Raw genomic sequence first — 17260 nt, forward strand, 5'->3', positions numbered from 1 at the left:
GAACTGGAAATTTCTCCAAAAGATATATAGAAGAGTGATAATCTCAAGCAAAAATTACATACACACAAACCTTTCCTGGAAAAGCCAAACCTGAACACAGGGAAAGTATGGACCCAAGAGAGAACAGAACAATACTGGAAATGGATGAAAGAGCATTGGGTAGCAGTTAAAGCTCAGAAAAAGAGATAGCTCAGTTGACATGATCCCTAGGTGGCCAAAACAAAAAAAGAACAAGAAATAAACAAGGAAAATACAGAAACTTTTAAAATATAATTTATTAAATTTTTATTCATTTGAAAATACATAAAATTGAACATGTAAATTTTTAAATCTGTACATAATTTCAGTCTCCAAAAGTATGTGACATGATCCCATAAAATACGGATTTTTGTCAGTAGTTTCTCATAAAATATTTCCTAGCACAGTGGCTTTACAATTTGTGATGTCATGCTGATCAACACGTTTCCCCCAAAATAATTTTCTGAATAGTTACACTGTAAATGTCATTAGGAAATTTTTTTTACGAAATAAGTGACTTCTCTCGGTTCACAGAATGATACACTTTATTTATTTATTTTCCTTTCTGGGAATACGCATCACTGTAAATGATCGATTTCAGTTTTCGTGCCTGAGGGTAAAAGAAGAAAAGTGTTGTTTGTGAATGACCCAGCTGTGTATCACTCCATGCAGATGATAGCATTCTGAAACATGGGGTCTCCTTGATAGTTGGCAAACTCAGACATGAATTATGTGTTGCAGCCTCTCTTGTCTTTTCTGTTGATGAAATCTGAAAATGTGAAAGAAACAAATTGACAGTTAATTAAAATATATGCAAATACCGAACTGATGTCAAAATGAATTAAAACAAAGTAGTGTAAATTAAACCACTTTGTTTTTGAACAAAAATCATTATCAGAGTAACATATACAAAAATTATCTCAATCTTCGTAGCACAATTTTGTTCTTTCTGCATTGAATTTCTTGATTAGTTTGTCTATGTGCTGAATTTAACTTGTTATCAAGCTGTATATACCCAAGGACATTATTCAATGTTTCATTTAATGACTGATCAAAAAAAGGATTTCTAAATGTTTTTTCACTGTAAATATAAGACTAAATGAGCTTAAGATTTAAACTGTTTTGTGCTGCAGCAGTGCAAATATTAGCCGTGAATGACAAGAGATCTGGGAAACGTTATCAGTGGTTTAAAAAATTACAAAGTAATGTGGAAAGTACAAGTAATATGGTGAAGTCTGATACAGTTACTAGTAAATCACGGAATGTATAGTCTCAAAATAAGATTGCAATCCTTGCTTAAGGTGTCAAATATGCTATAAACACATGAAAATACTAACTTAGGGGCCCAGGCATATCGCAAATTTAGAAGCAGATACAAGGATGATCCACAAACAAACTGCAAATGAAATTTGAACTGAAACACCATAGTGTTGTCCCATAGGAAATCTTTGACAAAAGGTGAGAGGAAGGCTCTTAAAGATTTACGTGTAGCTCACATAGGAAACACCACTATTGTCATGAGTACAGAGTGTTACTGAAGCAAAATTTTAAATCTTTTTAATGGCAGGACAGAACAAAAAGTGTAAGAAAGACCCAACGGCCAGTGCACTGAAGAAACAAATACTCTGATAAAGTTCTGTACGTCACTTCAAAAACAAGGTAACGAAACCTAAATGAAGACTAAGGCCGTGTGTCCCAGGCTTTATGGTCTACCCAAAATTCAAAAAATTAATATTCTTCTGGGGTCAATTGTTAGTACCATCAAGGCCAATTGTTAGTGCCCTCAAGTGACAACTTGTTTACAACATTTTGATTCATATACAGGGTGTTCCAGGGGGAATGGTCAGAATTCAAGGATATCACAGGAACGGTCATTCGAAGAAGAAGAAGAAATCAACTAAATATGTAAAATGTATACCTTAAGAGCTGTTAAAACTTGTTCAGTAGAAGAGATGTGTTACGCAGTAGCGAAGATGAAAAAGTGCTCACAGCTTTTAAGGTATGTGTAGGTAGTGGGGAGCAGGTGTGGTAATTACAGTGATAAATAATCACTCACACTCCTGTCATTTACTATGGATACTTTTATTCTTGCAGCATATATACAACGCATGTAGCTTAGGACGGGTACTGCAGGGAGCTGATCTGGCAAAGATGCAGTTTTTCATGCTGTGTTCAGGCAGCGATATTATTGGGGGGCTGAGCCATTGGGTCCAGATCCCCACAGAGGGCGCCCCCCCCCCCCCCCCCCCCCTAGACCACGATGCGTTGTCCTGCTGGCAATGGTAAAGGCCGACATTTTGCAGTCCACCAGGTGCCTCGGTGGTCGTAAAAGGGCAGCCGGCCTGTGACGTCAGGGGTGTTACCGATGCTGTGGTGTCAGTGTTTGTTGAGGTGTTGGTGGCTGGTAGTGTGTTGTCCGGTGTGTCAGTTGTCATAATGAAGTGCTCCGGGGTCAACTTGAGCAGTTAACCGCCTGAAGAATGAGTGAATTTCAAACCAGCTGTGTCGATTGTAGGCGGAAGGCGTGTGGAGTGCTCTAATGACCTTGATATTGTGCTGTAGGCTGACTGTATAGTGTCAAATTTGGCTATAACCACGAATGATGAGTCCTGCAGTGTTACGGAAATATCTCCTGAGTGGTAGTCTTGCAGGTCTAGGCTGACTGTAAAGTGGCTTGAGGGGCCTGGAGCTGGGGCCAGTGGAGGGGAAACACCAGGTGTGTCCACGATGGTTTTAGGAGGTTCAGTGACTCTGTTGGCATTTTTCCAGCTGGCAAAATGTTAAAAGTGTTTGGCCCTCATTTCAACACCTTGTACAGGCCACTGTAGAAGGTTGGAGGGCGGGTTTTACGGTGTCAGTCCTGAGCAAGACATGTGTACACGATTGGAGATCCTTGTGCACAAAGATGGTCCATCTGATGTGGAGGGATGGTGGTGGGATGAGGACTTGGTGGATGTGGTCCCTGACACGTTTTACTAGGTCCGGCAGGTTGACGTTAATGGCGTCGGTGGTTTGTGATATGAACTCTGCTGGGAGGATGGTTGGTTCCCCATAGAGCACCTCTACCAGCAAGGTGTCCAGATCTTCTTTGTAGGCAGCTTGTGTGCCTAGCAGCACCCAGAGGAGGGCCTCCATTCACTCCTGGTTGTGGCATATGAGTGCTGTCTGAGGGTGCGGTGCCACCATTCTGCAAGTCCAATTGATTGAAGATAGTAGCCCATCGCATGGAACCGTTGCAGACTCAAACTGCCGGCTCTAGTCAGTTGTCAGGGATTCTGGACAACCAACGGGTGTAATCTGTAGTGTGATAAAAGCTCGTGATGGTGTTGGCTGAGATATCAGAGTAGCACCAAATAGATGCACAAAGAAATTGTTTGTAGTGATTCCAGGCGATGAAGCACCATCTTGCGGCATATTCTGCGTGGCATGACATTCGTATGCCACGGTGATCGGTAGTGTGCTGACACAAGTATAACTCAGTATTTCACGGTGCGGTTGAAAGGAAAATAATGGGGTCACCACAATTACAATAATAAATAATCACTCGCACTCCAGTCACTTGCTATGAATACTTTTATTCTTGCAGTGTATAAACAATGCATGTAGCATAGAGCGCGTACTACAGAGGACTGGTCTGGCAAAGATATAGTTGTTCTTGCTGCGCGGTAAGCCAGTGATATTATTGAGAGTTAGAGCCAATGGTTCTACGTTCCCACATATGTATTTTAGAGCTCACATTTAGTTTTCTACAAATGATCACTTAGGACATATCCCTTAGGAATATTTGGTCCTTCCTTCTGAGACACGCCGTATGTAAGACCCATGTCATTTTAGAGAAAAAGTTGAAGGGTTGACTTTGGCTCCTGAAGATGTATTTGTAAATTTTGACATAATGTCTCTATTTATTACGATTACAGTTAATGAAGTGACAGTCTATAAAGCAGATGTTTTTGCATAGGATTTGGCTGCTCTTTTTAGTTATTGCCTCATTTTGAGCCAGTTCCAATAGGACGATGAATTCTATGGACAAGTCAGTGGTGTTGCAATGGGCAATACATTAGGTCCTGCAACTGTCAATTTTTAATGGAAAAATTAGAACAGTCAACTCTAGAAAAATCGAATACATTCTTAATGGTACTTTTTGGGAATGCTACATATATAGTTTGATCACATGGCAAAAAGCTGTAGAGGAATTCTTTCATTATCTAAATAACATAAATCCAAACATGCAGTTTACTATGAATGTGGAAAATTACAGCAAAATATCTTTTTCGGGTGGTTTGCTTGTGAGATAGGCTAATGTAACAACATTTTTACAAAGCCACACATACGAACAGATGTTTACATAAGGAGTCCAACCATCGTCCTTGGCAAAAGAGACCTGTTAGCAAACATCTTATTGACAGAGCCAAGGTATTTGAACACCAAAATATTTACAAGCCAAATTAAAACATCTGAATTACGCTTTCCAGGAACATATCAACATATCTACTCAGGAAAAGAGGTAAATAGGATTGTACATCACAAAAACAGTACTGTGAAAGAAAAGAGTGAAAAACAAGAAAGAAGAGTTTCCCTCTCTTTTATTTTAAAAGAAAAACTGATCAGATTTATAGAAACATAACATGAGATCAGTTTTTGACCAACAAAGAAATTGTGGCAACACTTTGACATTCTTTGCCACGTGAGTTTAGCGCGATCGTATCATTGAAATATTAGAGCATAATCTTTCAAGTGTGAAAGTAATAAAACTTATTCTGAACAACTGTGTATTATTCTATAGTTTGGGCATACTAGAAAGTCGCAACAGTGGTGACCGCGCGAAGAAGACTTAACAGCACAGACACAAAGTAAGGAATAATGACTGCACTGACATCAGTAGCAGAAAACAGTTTCAAGCAGGAACAAATTACATCACCTGCTGCAAGCTCCTCCACAGGAGAACATAGAAGTACCCCTATAGGTCAAGGAAATGTCAAACTCCCTGCTTTCTGGACAACACGGCCGCAGCTGTGGTTCACACAGGCAGAATGTATATTTCAACAATAGATAAGTTCAACATTCTGGTTTCAAGTCTAGCTTTGGAAGTGATAGAAGAAGATAGCTTGTCACAATGCAGTTACGCAGCTTTAAAAGAGGCCCTAATACAATGCTACACTTTACCGACAGAACTACGTCTTCAAAAAATCTTCAATGAAAAATGTGTGTAACACAAGCTTTCGTCGCAAGTCCTTAGGTCATTACACGCATTGGCGGGCCCAGATTTGCTGCCAGAAGAATCTTTACAGGTACTGTGGCTACATAAACTGCCAGTCAACATCCGCGCCATCATCACCATACAAACAGATGTACCGTTAATGACATCAGCAAAGAAGGCATACACCATAGCAAATAATTTAAGAGAATCCTCTGCTTGTGCAATAGTGAATACAAACCACAATAGAAGCATTTGAGTATACAGCAATAAAGAGTCAGACACTGTGGATTCTGGTTCAGGCATTACTTCCTCTCATCACCAGCACACATCACAAGAATCCATCATGGAACAGTTGGTAGCACAAGTGGCAAAACTTAACCTCAAAATCGACAAGCACCAACAACATTTACAAAGCCGACACTGGAAAACACGCAGGAATAACATTTCTCAAAGCAAGTCAGAACCTTGGTGCTGGTATCACAAATGCTTCCACAATTCTGCTCGTCAATGTACCCAACCCTGCAGCTTCCCAAACTTTGGAGATGGACATTAATGGGTGCGAATGTTTGTCATCAATTTCTTAAGCGCCCGGAGACAGGAGAAGAACAAAATGGTGCTAAGAAAATGATATCTATGGTTAGCAAATGGGACAGACTATTCATCCAATGCCTTACATCTGGAGAGAAGTTTCTGATTGATAAAGGTTCAGAGGCTACTGTGTATCCTAGAAGAAATAGTGACATCCAAAGAACTATGTCACATCAAGTGCTCACTGCAGTGAGAAACGATGGGCCTTACGTCTCGAACCTGATTTCAAACTGGTATGGACTTTCATAATAGCAGATGTACCAGACCCTATTATTGGTGCAGACTTCTTGTGCAAATATCACCTTATGCCAGACCTTGTCAATCGACGATTGGTTCTGATACGCAAGGAAAAAACATTGCCTCCCCTCACTTCTGCATCAGGGCAAATTCAGTGCAAAGTGCTCGGCCATTCTAACACTTCCTCCATGCCAGAACGCATCGATACAAATTCGTGCTTACAACAATGTGGGATGCACATGTGTGGGCCATGCAAAAAGAAGTTTCTCAAATGCAACGATTCATTTGTTGTAGGCAATATGACAACATCAAAGGAGGACGCATAGTTTTGCAGCATACTTCAACACTTTTCAGCAATCACTCTCCCGGTGAACACCACCAGGAAGTACTTTCACGAGACACAGCAGCACATCCACATGAAGCCCGGCCAACTAGTTGCATTCCATCCAAGACGTCTGCCTCCAGAGAAACTACTTGTGGCACAAGCAGAGTTTGATCGACTTTGGCGACAGGTATAGTAACTAGGTCAGACAGTGCGTGGGCTTCAACCATCCACATGGTTTGCAAAAAAGACAATTCTTGGAGGATATGTGGTGATTATAGGGAATTCAATTCTGGAACAATTCCGTATTGGTATCCCGTTCCCAATGTGACGGATTTCAATTATAATATCAGCAATGCTACCATCTTCAGTGGGATAGACTGTGAAAAAGCGTACTTACAAATTCCAATGGCACACAGATGTTCAAAAAACTGCAGTAATCACACCATTTGAACTGTTTGAATACAACTTTGTGCCATTTGGTCTTAGAAGCGTGGCTCAAACTTGGTAGCGGTTTATGCATGAAGTGCCATTTGTTTTTTGCTACATGGATGATGTTTTAGTTTTCTCCTGATCGATGGAAGAAGATAAAGAACACCTGCAACTGCTTTTACAGTGTTTTGAATGCTATGGCATCTTAGTTAATGAGGCAAAGTGTGCATTGCGCAAACAGGCAGTCAAATTTCTCGGGTATATGATCTCGGCAGCAGGTCTGTCACTGCTGCTTGAATGTGTGGAGGCAGTTTAACGGATGCCCCTCTCAATAACGTACAAAGGACTTTGCCGATTCCTCGGCATGCTCAACTACTACCACTGCCATTTATCTCACCTAGCGACAGTACAAGACCACTCACAGCTCCACACATAGGAAAAAAATACTACAGGAAACCATGTAATATCATGGACATCAGAGGCTGAACCAGCATTCCATAGATTAAAGGAACATTTGTCACAAGCGACTTTGCTGGCTCACCTAAGAGTACATTCAGCCTTGGCGATTATGGTCGATGCAAGCCAGACAGCAGTGGGAACGATACTGCAACGGGAACTTAGTGGTGAATGGCAGTCACTCGCTGTTTTTTCAAGAACCTTGGACCAAAGGCAGAAAAAGTGGAGTGCTCTCGACCGTGAACTGTTAGCCATGTACCTTGCAGTCAAGCACTTCTGTTCACTGATAGAGGAGCAAAATTTCACAATTATCACAAACCATAAACTGCTAGTGGTCATCTTCCAGCGTGACACAGACCCTGCTTCACCATGGCAATGTAGACAGATAGAATACATCACGCAGTTCACATTGGATATACGTCTCATAGCAGGGAAGAAGAACCTGGTCTCAGGCTGCTTATCATGCAACTGTGCTAGTTTCAATGCCATACAATGGTCAGAGATAGCAACAACACAACAATATGATCCTTTCCTGTGCAGTCTCCTACAGTGCCAGTCAATGGCATTACAGCTTAAATGCATTTCGACTCTGAATGCGCCAGAAGGAATTTGGTATGATGTGAAGAAAGGAAGACAAAGACCTTACATACCAGAAGAATACCGCAAAGAGATCTTCGAGGCCTTATATCATCTTTCTCACCCTGGAATCTGAGTAACAGCAAGACTAGTATCCGCCAAAGTAGAGCAGCCAGGGATACAGAAAGACTGCCACGACTGGACACACAATTGCTTAATGTGTCAGCACAATAAAATCAGCGGGCATGTTTTTGCATCAATTTCCAGTAGCATCATCAAGGTTTATGCACATTCATATCGACGTTGTGGGACCACTTCCACATGCTGGAGGCCACCAGTATTTACTTATGGTCATCGATCGTTTCACTAGATGTCCAGAGGCCGCCATCTTAACAGACATCTCAGCTGAGTCAGTAGCAAAAGCATTGATATGCTCCTGGTACTCTCGGTTTGGTGTACCACATGACATTACCACTGATCAGGACTGACAGTTTGAGAGCCAGCTTTTTAAGGAACTATTGAGGTAACGTGGCTGCAACAATTTTTGTACAACTACTTATCATTCAGCTAGTGATGGGATGGTGGAGCATTTTCACCACACTCTCAAAACTGACTGACCCAAAGCACTGCCTCTGGTCCTCCTTGGATTACAAACAATCGTGAAAGAAGATTTACAGTGCTTGCCCGTGCAATTAGTTTATGGCGAAGAGCTGAGAGTCCCAGGGGAATTAACTGCACCACAATCCTCTTTATTGGCCACTTCAGAGCTTAACACACAGTTTGCACAACAACTTAGCAGCAGAATGCGAAAACTCCAGCCTACCAACCCTGTCATGCGTGCGGAACAAAAGGTGTTTGTGCATAAAGACTTGACACAAACATCTCATGTGTGGCTCAGAGATGATGCAGTATGCCCACTGCTTGTTTCTCCATACTGTGCTCCCTACCGAGTAATAGAGAGAGGTGAACATTGGTTCAGAATCAAGAAGAATGTCAATCAAGAAACAGTGTCCATTGAGCACCTCAAACCCACGTACATCGACGTGGACACTCCTAGCACTCAACCCATGGTGTCAAGTTCACCCAACGAGGAACCCATCATGGTGATACCAGAGAACATGGAAAAAAAACCAGAAACACACACAGAGGAACAGGAAGAACAGGATCGGGTTCCAACAGTGGTTACAAGAGCAGGTAGGCAAGTGAAGTGTAAATTCCCTGACATACCAGGAGCACCCAGTTTAAAAAAAGGGGGGGGGGGCTGATGTGGCAACACTTTGACATTCTTTGCCATGTAAGTTTAGCACGATCGTATTGCTGACATATTATAGCATAATCTTTGCCATTCTGCTGTTGGCATAGTGACTTAGAGTTGTTTATGTTTATCATTGTATTTTCGAGTGTGAAAGTAATACATGTTATTCTGAACAACTGTGTATTATTCTATTGTTCAGGCATACTAGAAAGTCGCCACAAAATTATGTCTAGCCCTCAGATATGTGAAAGACGATTGCCCTCCTCTGTTGGCATGTAAGGTATATGAAATTCCATTAACACTGGGTAAGGTCTACATTGTAACCACAAAGGAATGAGTGAATACACATTTGAAGGAACACAAAATTCTTTACTGACTAAGGAAAGTAAGAAAATGAGTTGTAGCAGGGATTTTCTTCAGTCAGGAAAGAATGAAATGAAGTTTTCGAAAACCAAGTATAAACTATTACCCACAACTGTACAGAGAAGTCATTAAAATATATAAACATGGGGACAATTTTAACAGAAAAGAAGAAGCCATCAGTTCAGTGATATATGGACAGTAACTCTACAGAACATATAGTTATTTCTTTGAAAGATGATAATTTGATATTTAAGTTTTTTCTTTCATAAGGATTATCTTTGATAATTATGTGTAACCTTAGGTCATATGTAACCAAATGATTCCAAAAAGTTGTACTTCATAATTCAACCAATGTAATCTGGGGATGTAATTCAGACTGGGGAGAAATCATATATGGGGTTCCCCAAGACTCCCTATTGTTTCTCATATATGTAAATGATCTTCTGTCTAATATACAACCAGCAGAATATTTATTATTATTTATTTACTTATTGCAGGTAACACTAGTATTGTTATCAGTCCAAGCATACATACAGAAACAGAAGAATGGTAAGCAATCTTCTTAAAAGTATCATTGGTTTTCTGCAAATGGTATTAACTTCTGCACATCTAGGGGTACTACCAATGATAAGCATAACACATGGTGATAAAATAATAAATAGCATGCAGATTTCAAAATTCTTAGGTGTCCATATTGATGAGAATTTAAACTGGAAAAAGCACATTTTAGAACTACTAAAACAACTTATTTCAGATTCATTTGCACTTAGGATCATTCCAAATTTTGAGGAGAGACAAATTAGTAAGATGACATTTTTGCATATTTTTATTCAATAATGTCATATGGAATAATATTCTGGGGTAAGTCGTCTTTAAGAAAGAAAGTCTTTGTTGCTCGAAAACAGGCTGTAAGAATAATATGTGGTGCTATCCACAATCATCTTGTAAACAACTGTTTAAGGAGTTGAGCATTCTGATTACTGCTTTGTAGTATATTATTCCCTCCTGAAGTTGTAAATAATCCACTACAGTTCAAAGTGAACAATGACATGTATAACTACAATACCAGAAGGAAAAATGACATTCATTGCTGCGCATTATAGTTTTCTTTAGCACAGAAAGAGATACACAATGCTGCAAGAAAAATATTGATAACTTACCCTATGATACAAAATGCCTGACAGACAGCAAAATAAAATTTGAAAAGAAACTGAAAATGTTGCTCCTTGACAACACCTTCTATTCCATAGAAGAATTTCTGTTATTGTAATGCGTAAAAGGTAGGAATTACTAACTTACAAATGTCTTCTTTCTTTGTTTGTTTAAAAGATTAATAAATAAAATGAAAGCTTAGAAATGTTTAGCATATGACCATATTTGCTAATTAATTTGCAATGTGAATGTAAAATGACTCATTCCATAATTAACTATCAAGCTCCATTTTTATGGTATTTGTACTGCTATTGACATTTGAACTGTTAACTGGATAGACACAGCAAGGCCTGCACCCATGGATAAAATTTCAGGAACAAAAAGTTCCTTAGGCCACAACTACACAACCTGGAAGATCCAGTATCAATGAAGACAATTGGATGCAAAAGCCCTCAGTGTGTCATAAATTCACAGTGTGACTGTTTGGGGAACCACTGTATACAACGTGAAATTTATCCTCCTACACATTAAGAGTTATCTGAAAATTTATTTTATTTTATTTTATTTATTTCATTCATGTCCTGTAGACCCATTAGCAATAAATCGCTTGGGTGTCGAACATGTCATTTAAAACAGAAAGAAACTTCCACATGGGAAAAATATATTAAAAATAAAGATTCCAAGACTTACCAAGCGGGAAAGCGCCGGCAGACAGGCACATGAACAAAACACACAAACACACACACAAAATTACGAGCTTTCGCAACTGGCAGTTGCTTCGTCAGGAAGGAAGGAAGGAGAGGGAAAAATGAAAGGGTGTGGGTTTTAAGGGAGAGGGTAAGGAGTCATTCCAATCCCGGGAGCGGAAAGACTTCCCTTAGGGGAAAAAAAAGGACAGGTGTACACTCGCACACACACACACATATCCATCCGCACATACACAGACACAAGCAATATGTCTGCTTGTGTCTGTGTATGTGCGGATGGATATGTGTGTGTGTGTGCGCGAGTGTACACCTGTCCTTTTTTTTCCCCTAAGGGAAGTCTTTCCGCTCCCGGGATTGGAATGACTCCTTACCCTCTCCCTTAAAACCCACACCCTTTCATTTTTCCCTCTCCTTCCTTCCTTCCTGACGAAGCAACTGCCAGTTGCGAAAGCTCGTAATTTTGTGTGTGTGTTTGTGTGTTTTGTTCATGTGCCTGTCTGCCGGCGCTTTCCCGCTTGGTAAGTCTTGGAACATGTCATTTACATAGATTTGAGACCTCTGTTTATAATAATAGGTTGTACAATGAATAATATATTACATAGAAAAATTGTTTACAAGAATTGCTTTTTGTAAAAAGTTACAAATTACAATGAACAGACTTACAGTAGATCAAAATTAATTCACATATTCTCATTTCGTCCAGTGAGTAAATGGCTTTACTTAGAAGATACTGTTTAAGTTGATCTTTAAAAGTAGGTGGATAAGAAACTGACATTTTTATTGCCTGCGGGAGAGCATTAAATATTTTTATGCAGATTCTTTTGCTCAAGGTGAAGATCATTTTTTACCTTACTGTCATAGTTACGATACATGCTGTTCATTTAAAAAAGGGAATGGTTTTTACACAAGAAACACATGAGAGAGAAAATGTACTGAGATACTGTTGTGAGTATTCTCAGTTCTTGGAAGAGTTTCCTGCAGGAATGTCTGTAATTGACACCACCCAGAATCCTAATGACCGTTTCCTGGGCTATGAGGATTTTGTTTGCCTTTGGCTGGTTTCCCCAGAATATAATTCCATAGGACATCAGGGCATGAAAATAACCAAAATATGCAGCTTTCGAAGTATTTAAGTCACTGAAGGAAGCAATCGCACAAATAGCGTAATTGCTGAGCTTAGTTTTTTATATAGGTAAGGGATGTGTAAGGACCACTTTAGATTGCTATTAACAAGTAGACTCAGGAACTTTGTTGACTCCACTCTTGCTAAATTCCCATCATTGTATTTAACATTAATCTCACCTTCGATATTTTGGCTTGTATGGAATTGAATCAATTGAGTTTTTTTCAAAATTTAGTGATAATCCATTAGAGGTAAACCAGTTAAAGGCCTCCTGAAAAATTTCATTTACAGTGATTTCAAGATTAGTATTTGTTGAATTGTCTACCAGAATCGTCGTGTCATCGGCAAACAAAGTAAAATTTATCTTAGCCCTTGTACACACTGGAAGGTCATTTATGAAAATAAGGAAAAGTAGAGGACCCAGAATAGAGCCCTGTGGGACTCCACAGTTTATTGTGCCCAAGAAGAGGACACTGGTTCCCCATTAGTGTCGCTTACCATGACTTTCTGTTTCTGGTCCTTTAAATAGGAGGCAAGCCACATCCCTGCTTCTCCAGTTAACCCATAAAATTCTGCCTTTCTCAGAAAAATCTCATGGCTCACGCAATGAAACACCTTAGAAAGGTTACAATAAATTACAGTTGGAGACATTTTATTATTGATTGATTCAAGAATTGCATTAGTGAAAGAATATGTTGCATCTTCTGTTGAGATATTTTTCTGGAAACCGAATTGACTTTTATTGAGAATATTGTATTTACTAAGATGTTCAAGAATCCTTCTGTGTACAAGTTTTTCGAGAATCTTGGAGAAACAAGTTAAGAGCCAAATAGGACAGTAATTGGTTACTTCGTTTCTGTCACCCTTCTTGTACAATGGTTTCACCACTGTATATTTAAGTCTATCAGGGACAATTCCTAGTCTCAGTGATACATTAAAGTTGTGGCACAGGACTTCACAAATGAAAATGTGTGTGTGTTTCAACACTTTGATGGAAATACCATCAATACCAATTGAGCTTTTGTTTTTCATAGCCCTTATTATCTTCTTAATTTCCTCAACAGTGACAGGAGGCATGCTAATCTGGGGTGTTGCACTAAGTGCACTTCTATGTAAAAGATTCAGAGCCTCATTTTTAGAAACATTAAACCCTTTTTTATCCACTGCAGTCAAAAAATGCTTGCAGAAAAGTGTGATTCCCATTATGTCTAACTTTAACTTTTTCTGCATCATTTGAGTAACTACCAGTTTCTCTTTTAATAATACCCAAGATGGTTTTATTTTGTTGCCAGAATTATCTATTTCTGATTTGATGAACATACTTTTTGCCTTTATCAGAACTTTATTTATGATCTTGCAGTACCTTTTATAATGAGCTCTTATTTCGGGATCGTTAGTATTTCTGAGATAACATAAAGCAGTCTATTAGTCCTACATGATGTTTTTATTCCTTTTGTGAGCCACTGTATGGCTCTGGTACTTGTTCTTTGCAGTTTTTAGAGGGAAGACAGCTTGAAAGTGGCACATAAATTCATTTATAAATAGGTTAAATTTGTCATTGACTTTCAGTGCTTTATAAATTGGACCCCAGTCAATGAGTTGAAGATAACTGTTGAAGATCATGAGATTTTCATTATTAATTACCCTAAATGACTTTTTACAGACTTTGTCCTTCTTGTGTGGGCATATATCATTGATAGTTAGCAACTGGCCATCATGGTCTGAAAGACCATTTAGGACTTGTTTTCCTGTTGCATTGGTGTTTCTATTCTCATCAATGAAAATATTATCTATAAGACTTGAACAGTAGTTCGTAAACCTTGTGGGAAAGTCTACCATGGGTATGAGGTTTATGTGTTCATTATATGTAGCAGATCAGCTCTATTACTATCATAATCTAGAATAAAGTGTTATATGAGCAATAGAAAACAATTTGTTATACTTAAAACGGAAAGTGGTGTCTAGAAATCTGAGATCACGTGCATAAAATATGATGTGCCCCAGGGCTCGGTGTTGGGCCCCCTTCTGTTCTTGATCTATGTAAATGATATTAAATACTGTACTATAAATTCCAAAATTTTTCTGTATGCCGATGACACGTCCATTGTATGTAAAAAGGAATCATGTAATGAACTAGAGGCTGAGTGCAATAATGTGACAAAAGAAATGGTTCAGTTTTTTAATGAAAGCCATTTAAATGTAAGCACCAGTAAAACATGTTTGATGGAGTTTAACAAAAGTATTTTGAATACTGAAATTAAATTATACATGGGCAACGAATTGGTAAAGGAAGAGTCTAGTGTAAAATTCCTTGGCATAACAATCCAAAGCAACCTGAAATGGGACACACATATTGACTCCCTAGCAACTAAGTTGTCAAAAAATATATTTGCAATCAGTACTATTAGCAAGTTCTGTAGAGACACCGTAGTCCTAAAGACTGCATACCATGCTCTTTTCTCCTCTCACTTGAACTACGGTATTGAAATTTGGGGGGCAACAACCAAAGCTAATCTAGATAAGCTACTCATTCTTCAAAAAAGGGGTGTGAGAATAATCTGTGGAGCAAAATATAGGGAATCTTGTCGCAACTTGTTTCCAAAAACAGAGGTGTTAACTGTTATAAAAACATACATTCTAAAAGCCATATTGCTTGTGAAAAACTGCACCCAAACACTTATTCAGATTTCCACCAGTACAATACTATAAATAAAGAAAGATTTTACATTGGCAGCCACAGAACAGCGCTTTATGAAAGGGGGCCTCAGTACGCAGGTATAAAATTTGCTAATGCACTGCCTAATGCAGTCATGGCTCTTCCTACAATTAAACTGAAACATCAACTTAAGAAATTTTTAGTAAAACACCCCTTCTACTCATTAGAAGAGTACCATACTTATATGAAGAACAACAAATGCTTTGTGAAATTATGTGAACAGAAATCAGTAAACATCTTATTGTAATTTTGTTGTAAATTAATGACGTATTCAGAAGAATGTGTCTTGTGTATTCTACAAATAACTTTAATCATTACTGTTTCTTTGTACATGTGCAGTGTACCATTCAATGTCGAATAAAGCTATTATTATTATTATTATTATTATAAAGTTAATGTTAAAGTCTCCTAAGACTACAGAATTTTTATTTTTTGAATATATATGGGATAGAAGAGATTCGAGTTGCTTAAAGAACATACATTGCTTACCTGATGGGGCACTATACACTGTTACTACAATGAGTGACAGGGTCGTGGCGCATAATTTCTATACCACAAGCTTCAAAATGCGAGCTCTAGAGATCAATACACTATATTCTTTTTTACACATATAATTACACCATCCTTCTGCACACTGTTTCTACAAAAGTGAGAGACAATATGATAGCCATCTAGATTCAGCATATTGATACCCTCCTTTACACGGTGTTCGGTAAAACGAAGGATATCGGCATTATCAATAGTATTTCTGTCACTAATATTCATTGTCAACAGTTCTAGTTTACTTCTTAGCCCCCTTATATTTTGATGGAAAATACACAGTTTGTCACATATAGTATTGACTTTTTGAGGAAGTGAGTTGCTCGGTTTCAAGATGGGTGAGTTTTTGCACACACTCATTAGATAATTGATCTTTTGCTGAGTGTCATTTCTGACTGACTTACCTAAGTCATGGATTTCCCCCTTTTGTTGCGAAACCAGCTGCTATATCAGGGAGATTTTAAGGCCCAAGTTACTGCAGCTCCCAGGAAACTTCACATGTCATGAGTATACAACTCTTCTCTGGAGAATGTGGGCACCACTACTTTCCTAGCCTATGTATTCCTCTCACATGATCCCATTAAATAATTTGTCATGGTTGTCTAGCAATTCCTGCTGGTGATTGGTGGACTTGCATACTAACTGAACTCAGGGAACTCCTTCGGAACATATCTAGGCATTTTTTTTGTTCCATGCCATGCCATTTAGATTGTGGTTGCTGCATAGGGAATTCTCAGGAGTGATGTACAGTTCTATAATCCTAGACATCTTACATGTTGCCATCAACCTGATGCATGGCATGTGTCTTTTGTACTGCAGTGTTCACTGTAGTTGTTTTGTGTGCTTCAATGGTGTAATCTTCCCCCCCCCCCCCCCTTTTTTCTTTCATAGTGCGTAGTGTTGAATTGATGTTTCCTTTTGGAGGGGGCTAATTGCATAAAAGCAAACATAAAATTCAAGAGGAATATTTATGAGCTATAGATTAATGTACTCATTCCTGAATGTGTTTCAGTTATTCAGCCAGGTCCAATCACGGAGTTCTCACATTACATTGACAGCATAAATAGACTATATATCTGTGTGTGAATAATATGTTATTGTGACTAATGTACTAAAACCAATGATACAAATTTTTATGGCTGTGACTGTTGCAACATTCACCAGTCATTTATTTAGATATCATACCACAAAAATATTCGATGCTTCCTTGTTAATTCCAATGTCATATCACCTGAGCTTTTTGTAGATAACAACTTCAACATACCTGGCAAGAAGTTTATCTAGTTCACTGGCATCTCTATCACATTCAGCTTCACTTAATTCACGACTGTCTGAAAATCCGCAGGGGGGCTGCAGTTGATAGCTCGAGAAGCTGCTCTCGTCCTCGGCAGAACTGGAGCCTCTCCTAGAAAGGAGATTATAATTTTCTTATAATCTTCTGGACAAATTAAGAAAATAGGAAATTAGGTGAAAGGATGTCTGGTAAATTACAAAGCTTGAAATTTCCTTGTGGAGTAGAAATTGCAGTAAAATTATTTTATATTTATTATCTCTTAGCATATATACTGTAGTGTTTAA

At 38.7% G+C, this 17260-nt stretch overlaps 1 protein-coding gene across 1 annotated transcript in view; it reads right to left on the reverse strand.

Annotated features, from left to right (window-relative positions):
* Window positions 1-268: 268 nt before the first annotated feature.
* Window positions 269-17260, reverse strand: part of LOC126297629 (Down syndrome cell adhesion molecule-like protein Dscam2) — a 340086-nt gene continuing 323094 nt past the window's right edge. The window contains exons 30-31 of the mRNA XM_049988691.1: window positions 16947-17087; window positions 269-787 (exon numbers count right to left, since the gene is read on the reverse strand). Coding sequence (XP_049844648.1) covers window positions 736-787; window positions 16947-17087 — 193 coding nt within the window. The 3' untranslated portion in view covers window positions 269-735. The remainder of the gene's footprint in view (window positions 788-16946; window positions 17088-17260) is intronic.

Source organism: Schistocerca gregaria, chromosome 1, assembly GCF_023897955.1.
Source record: "Schistocerca gregaria isolate iqSchGreg1 chromosome 1, iqSchGreg1.2, whole genome shotgun sequence".
In the NCBI taxonomy this organism is placed as follows: Eukaryota; Metazoa; Arthropoda; class Insecta; order Orthoptera; family Acrididae; genus Schistocerca; species Schistocerca gregaria.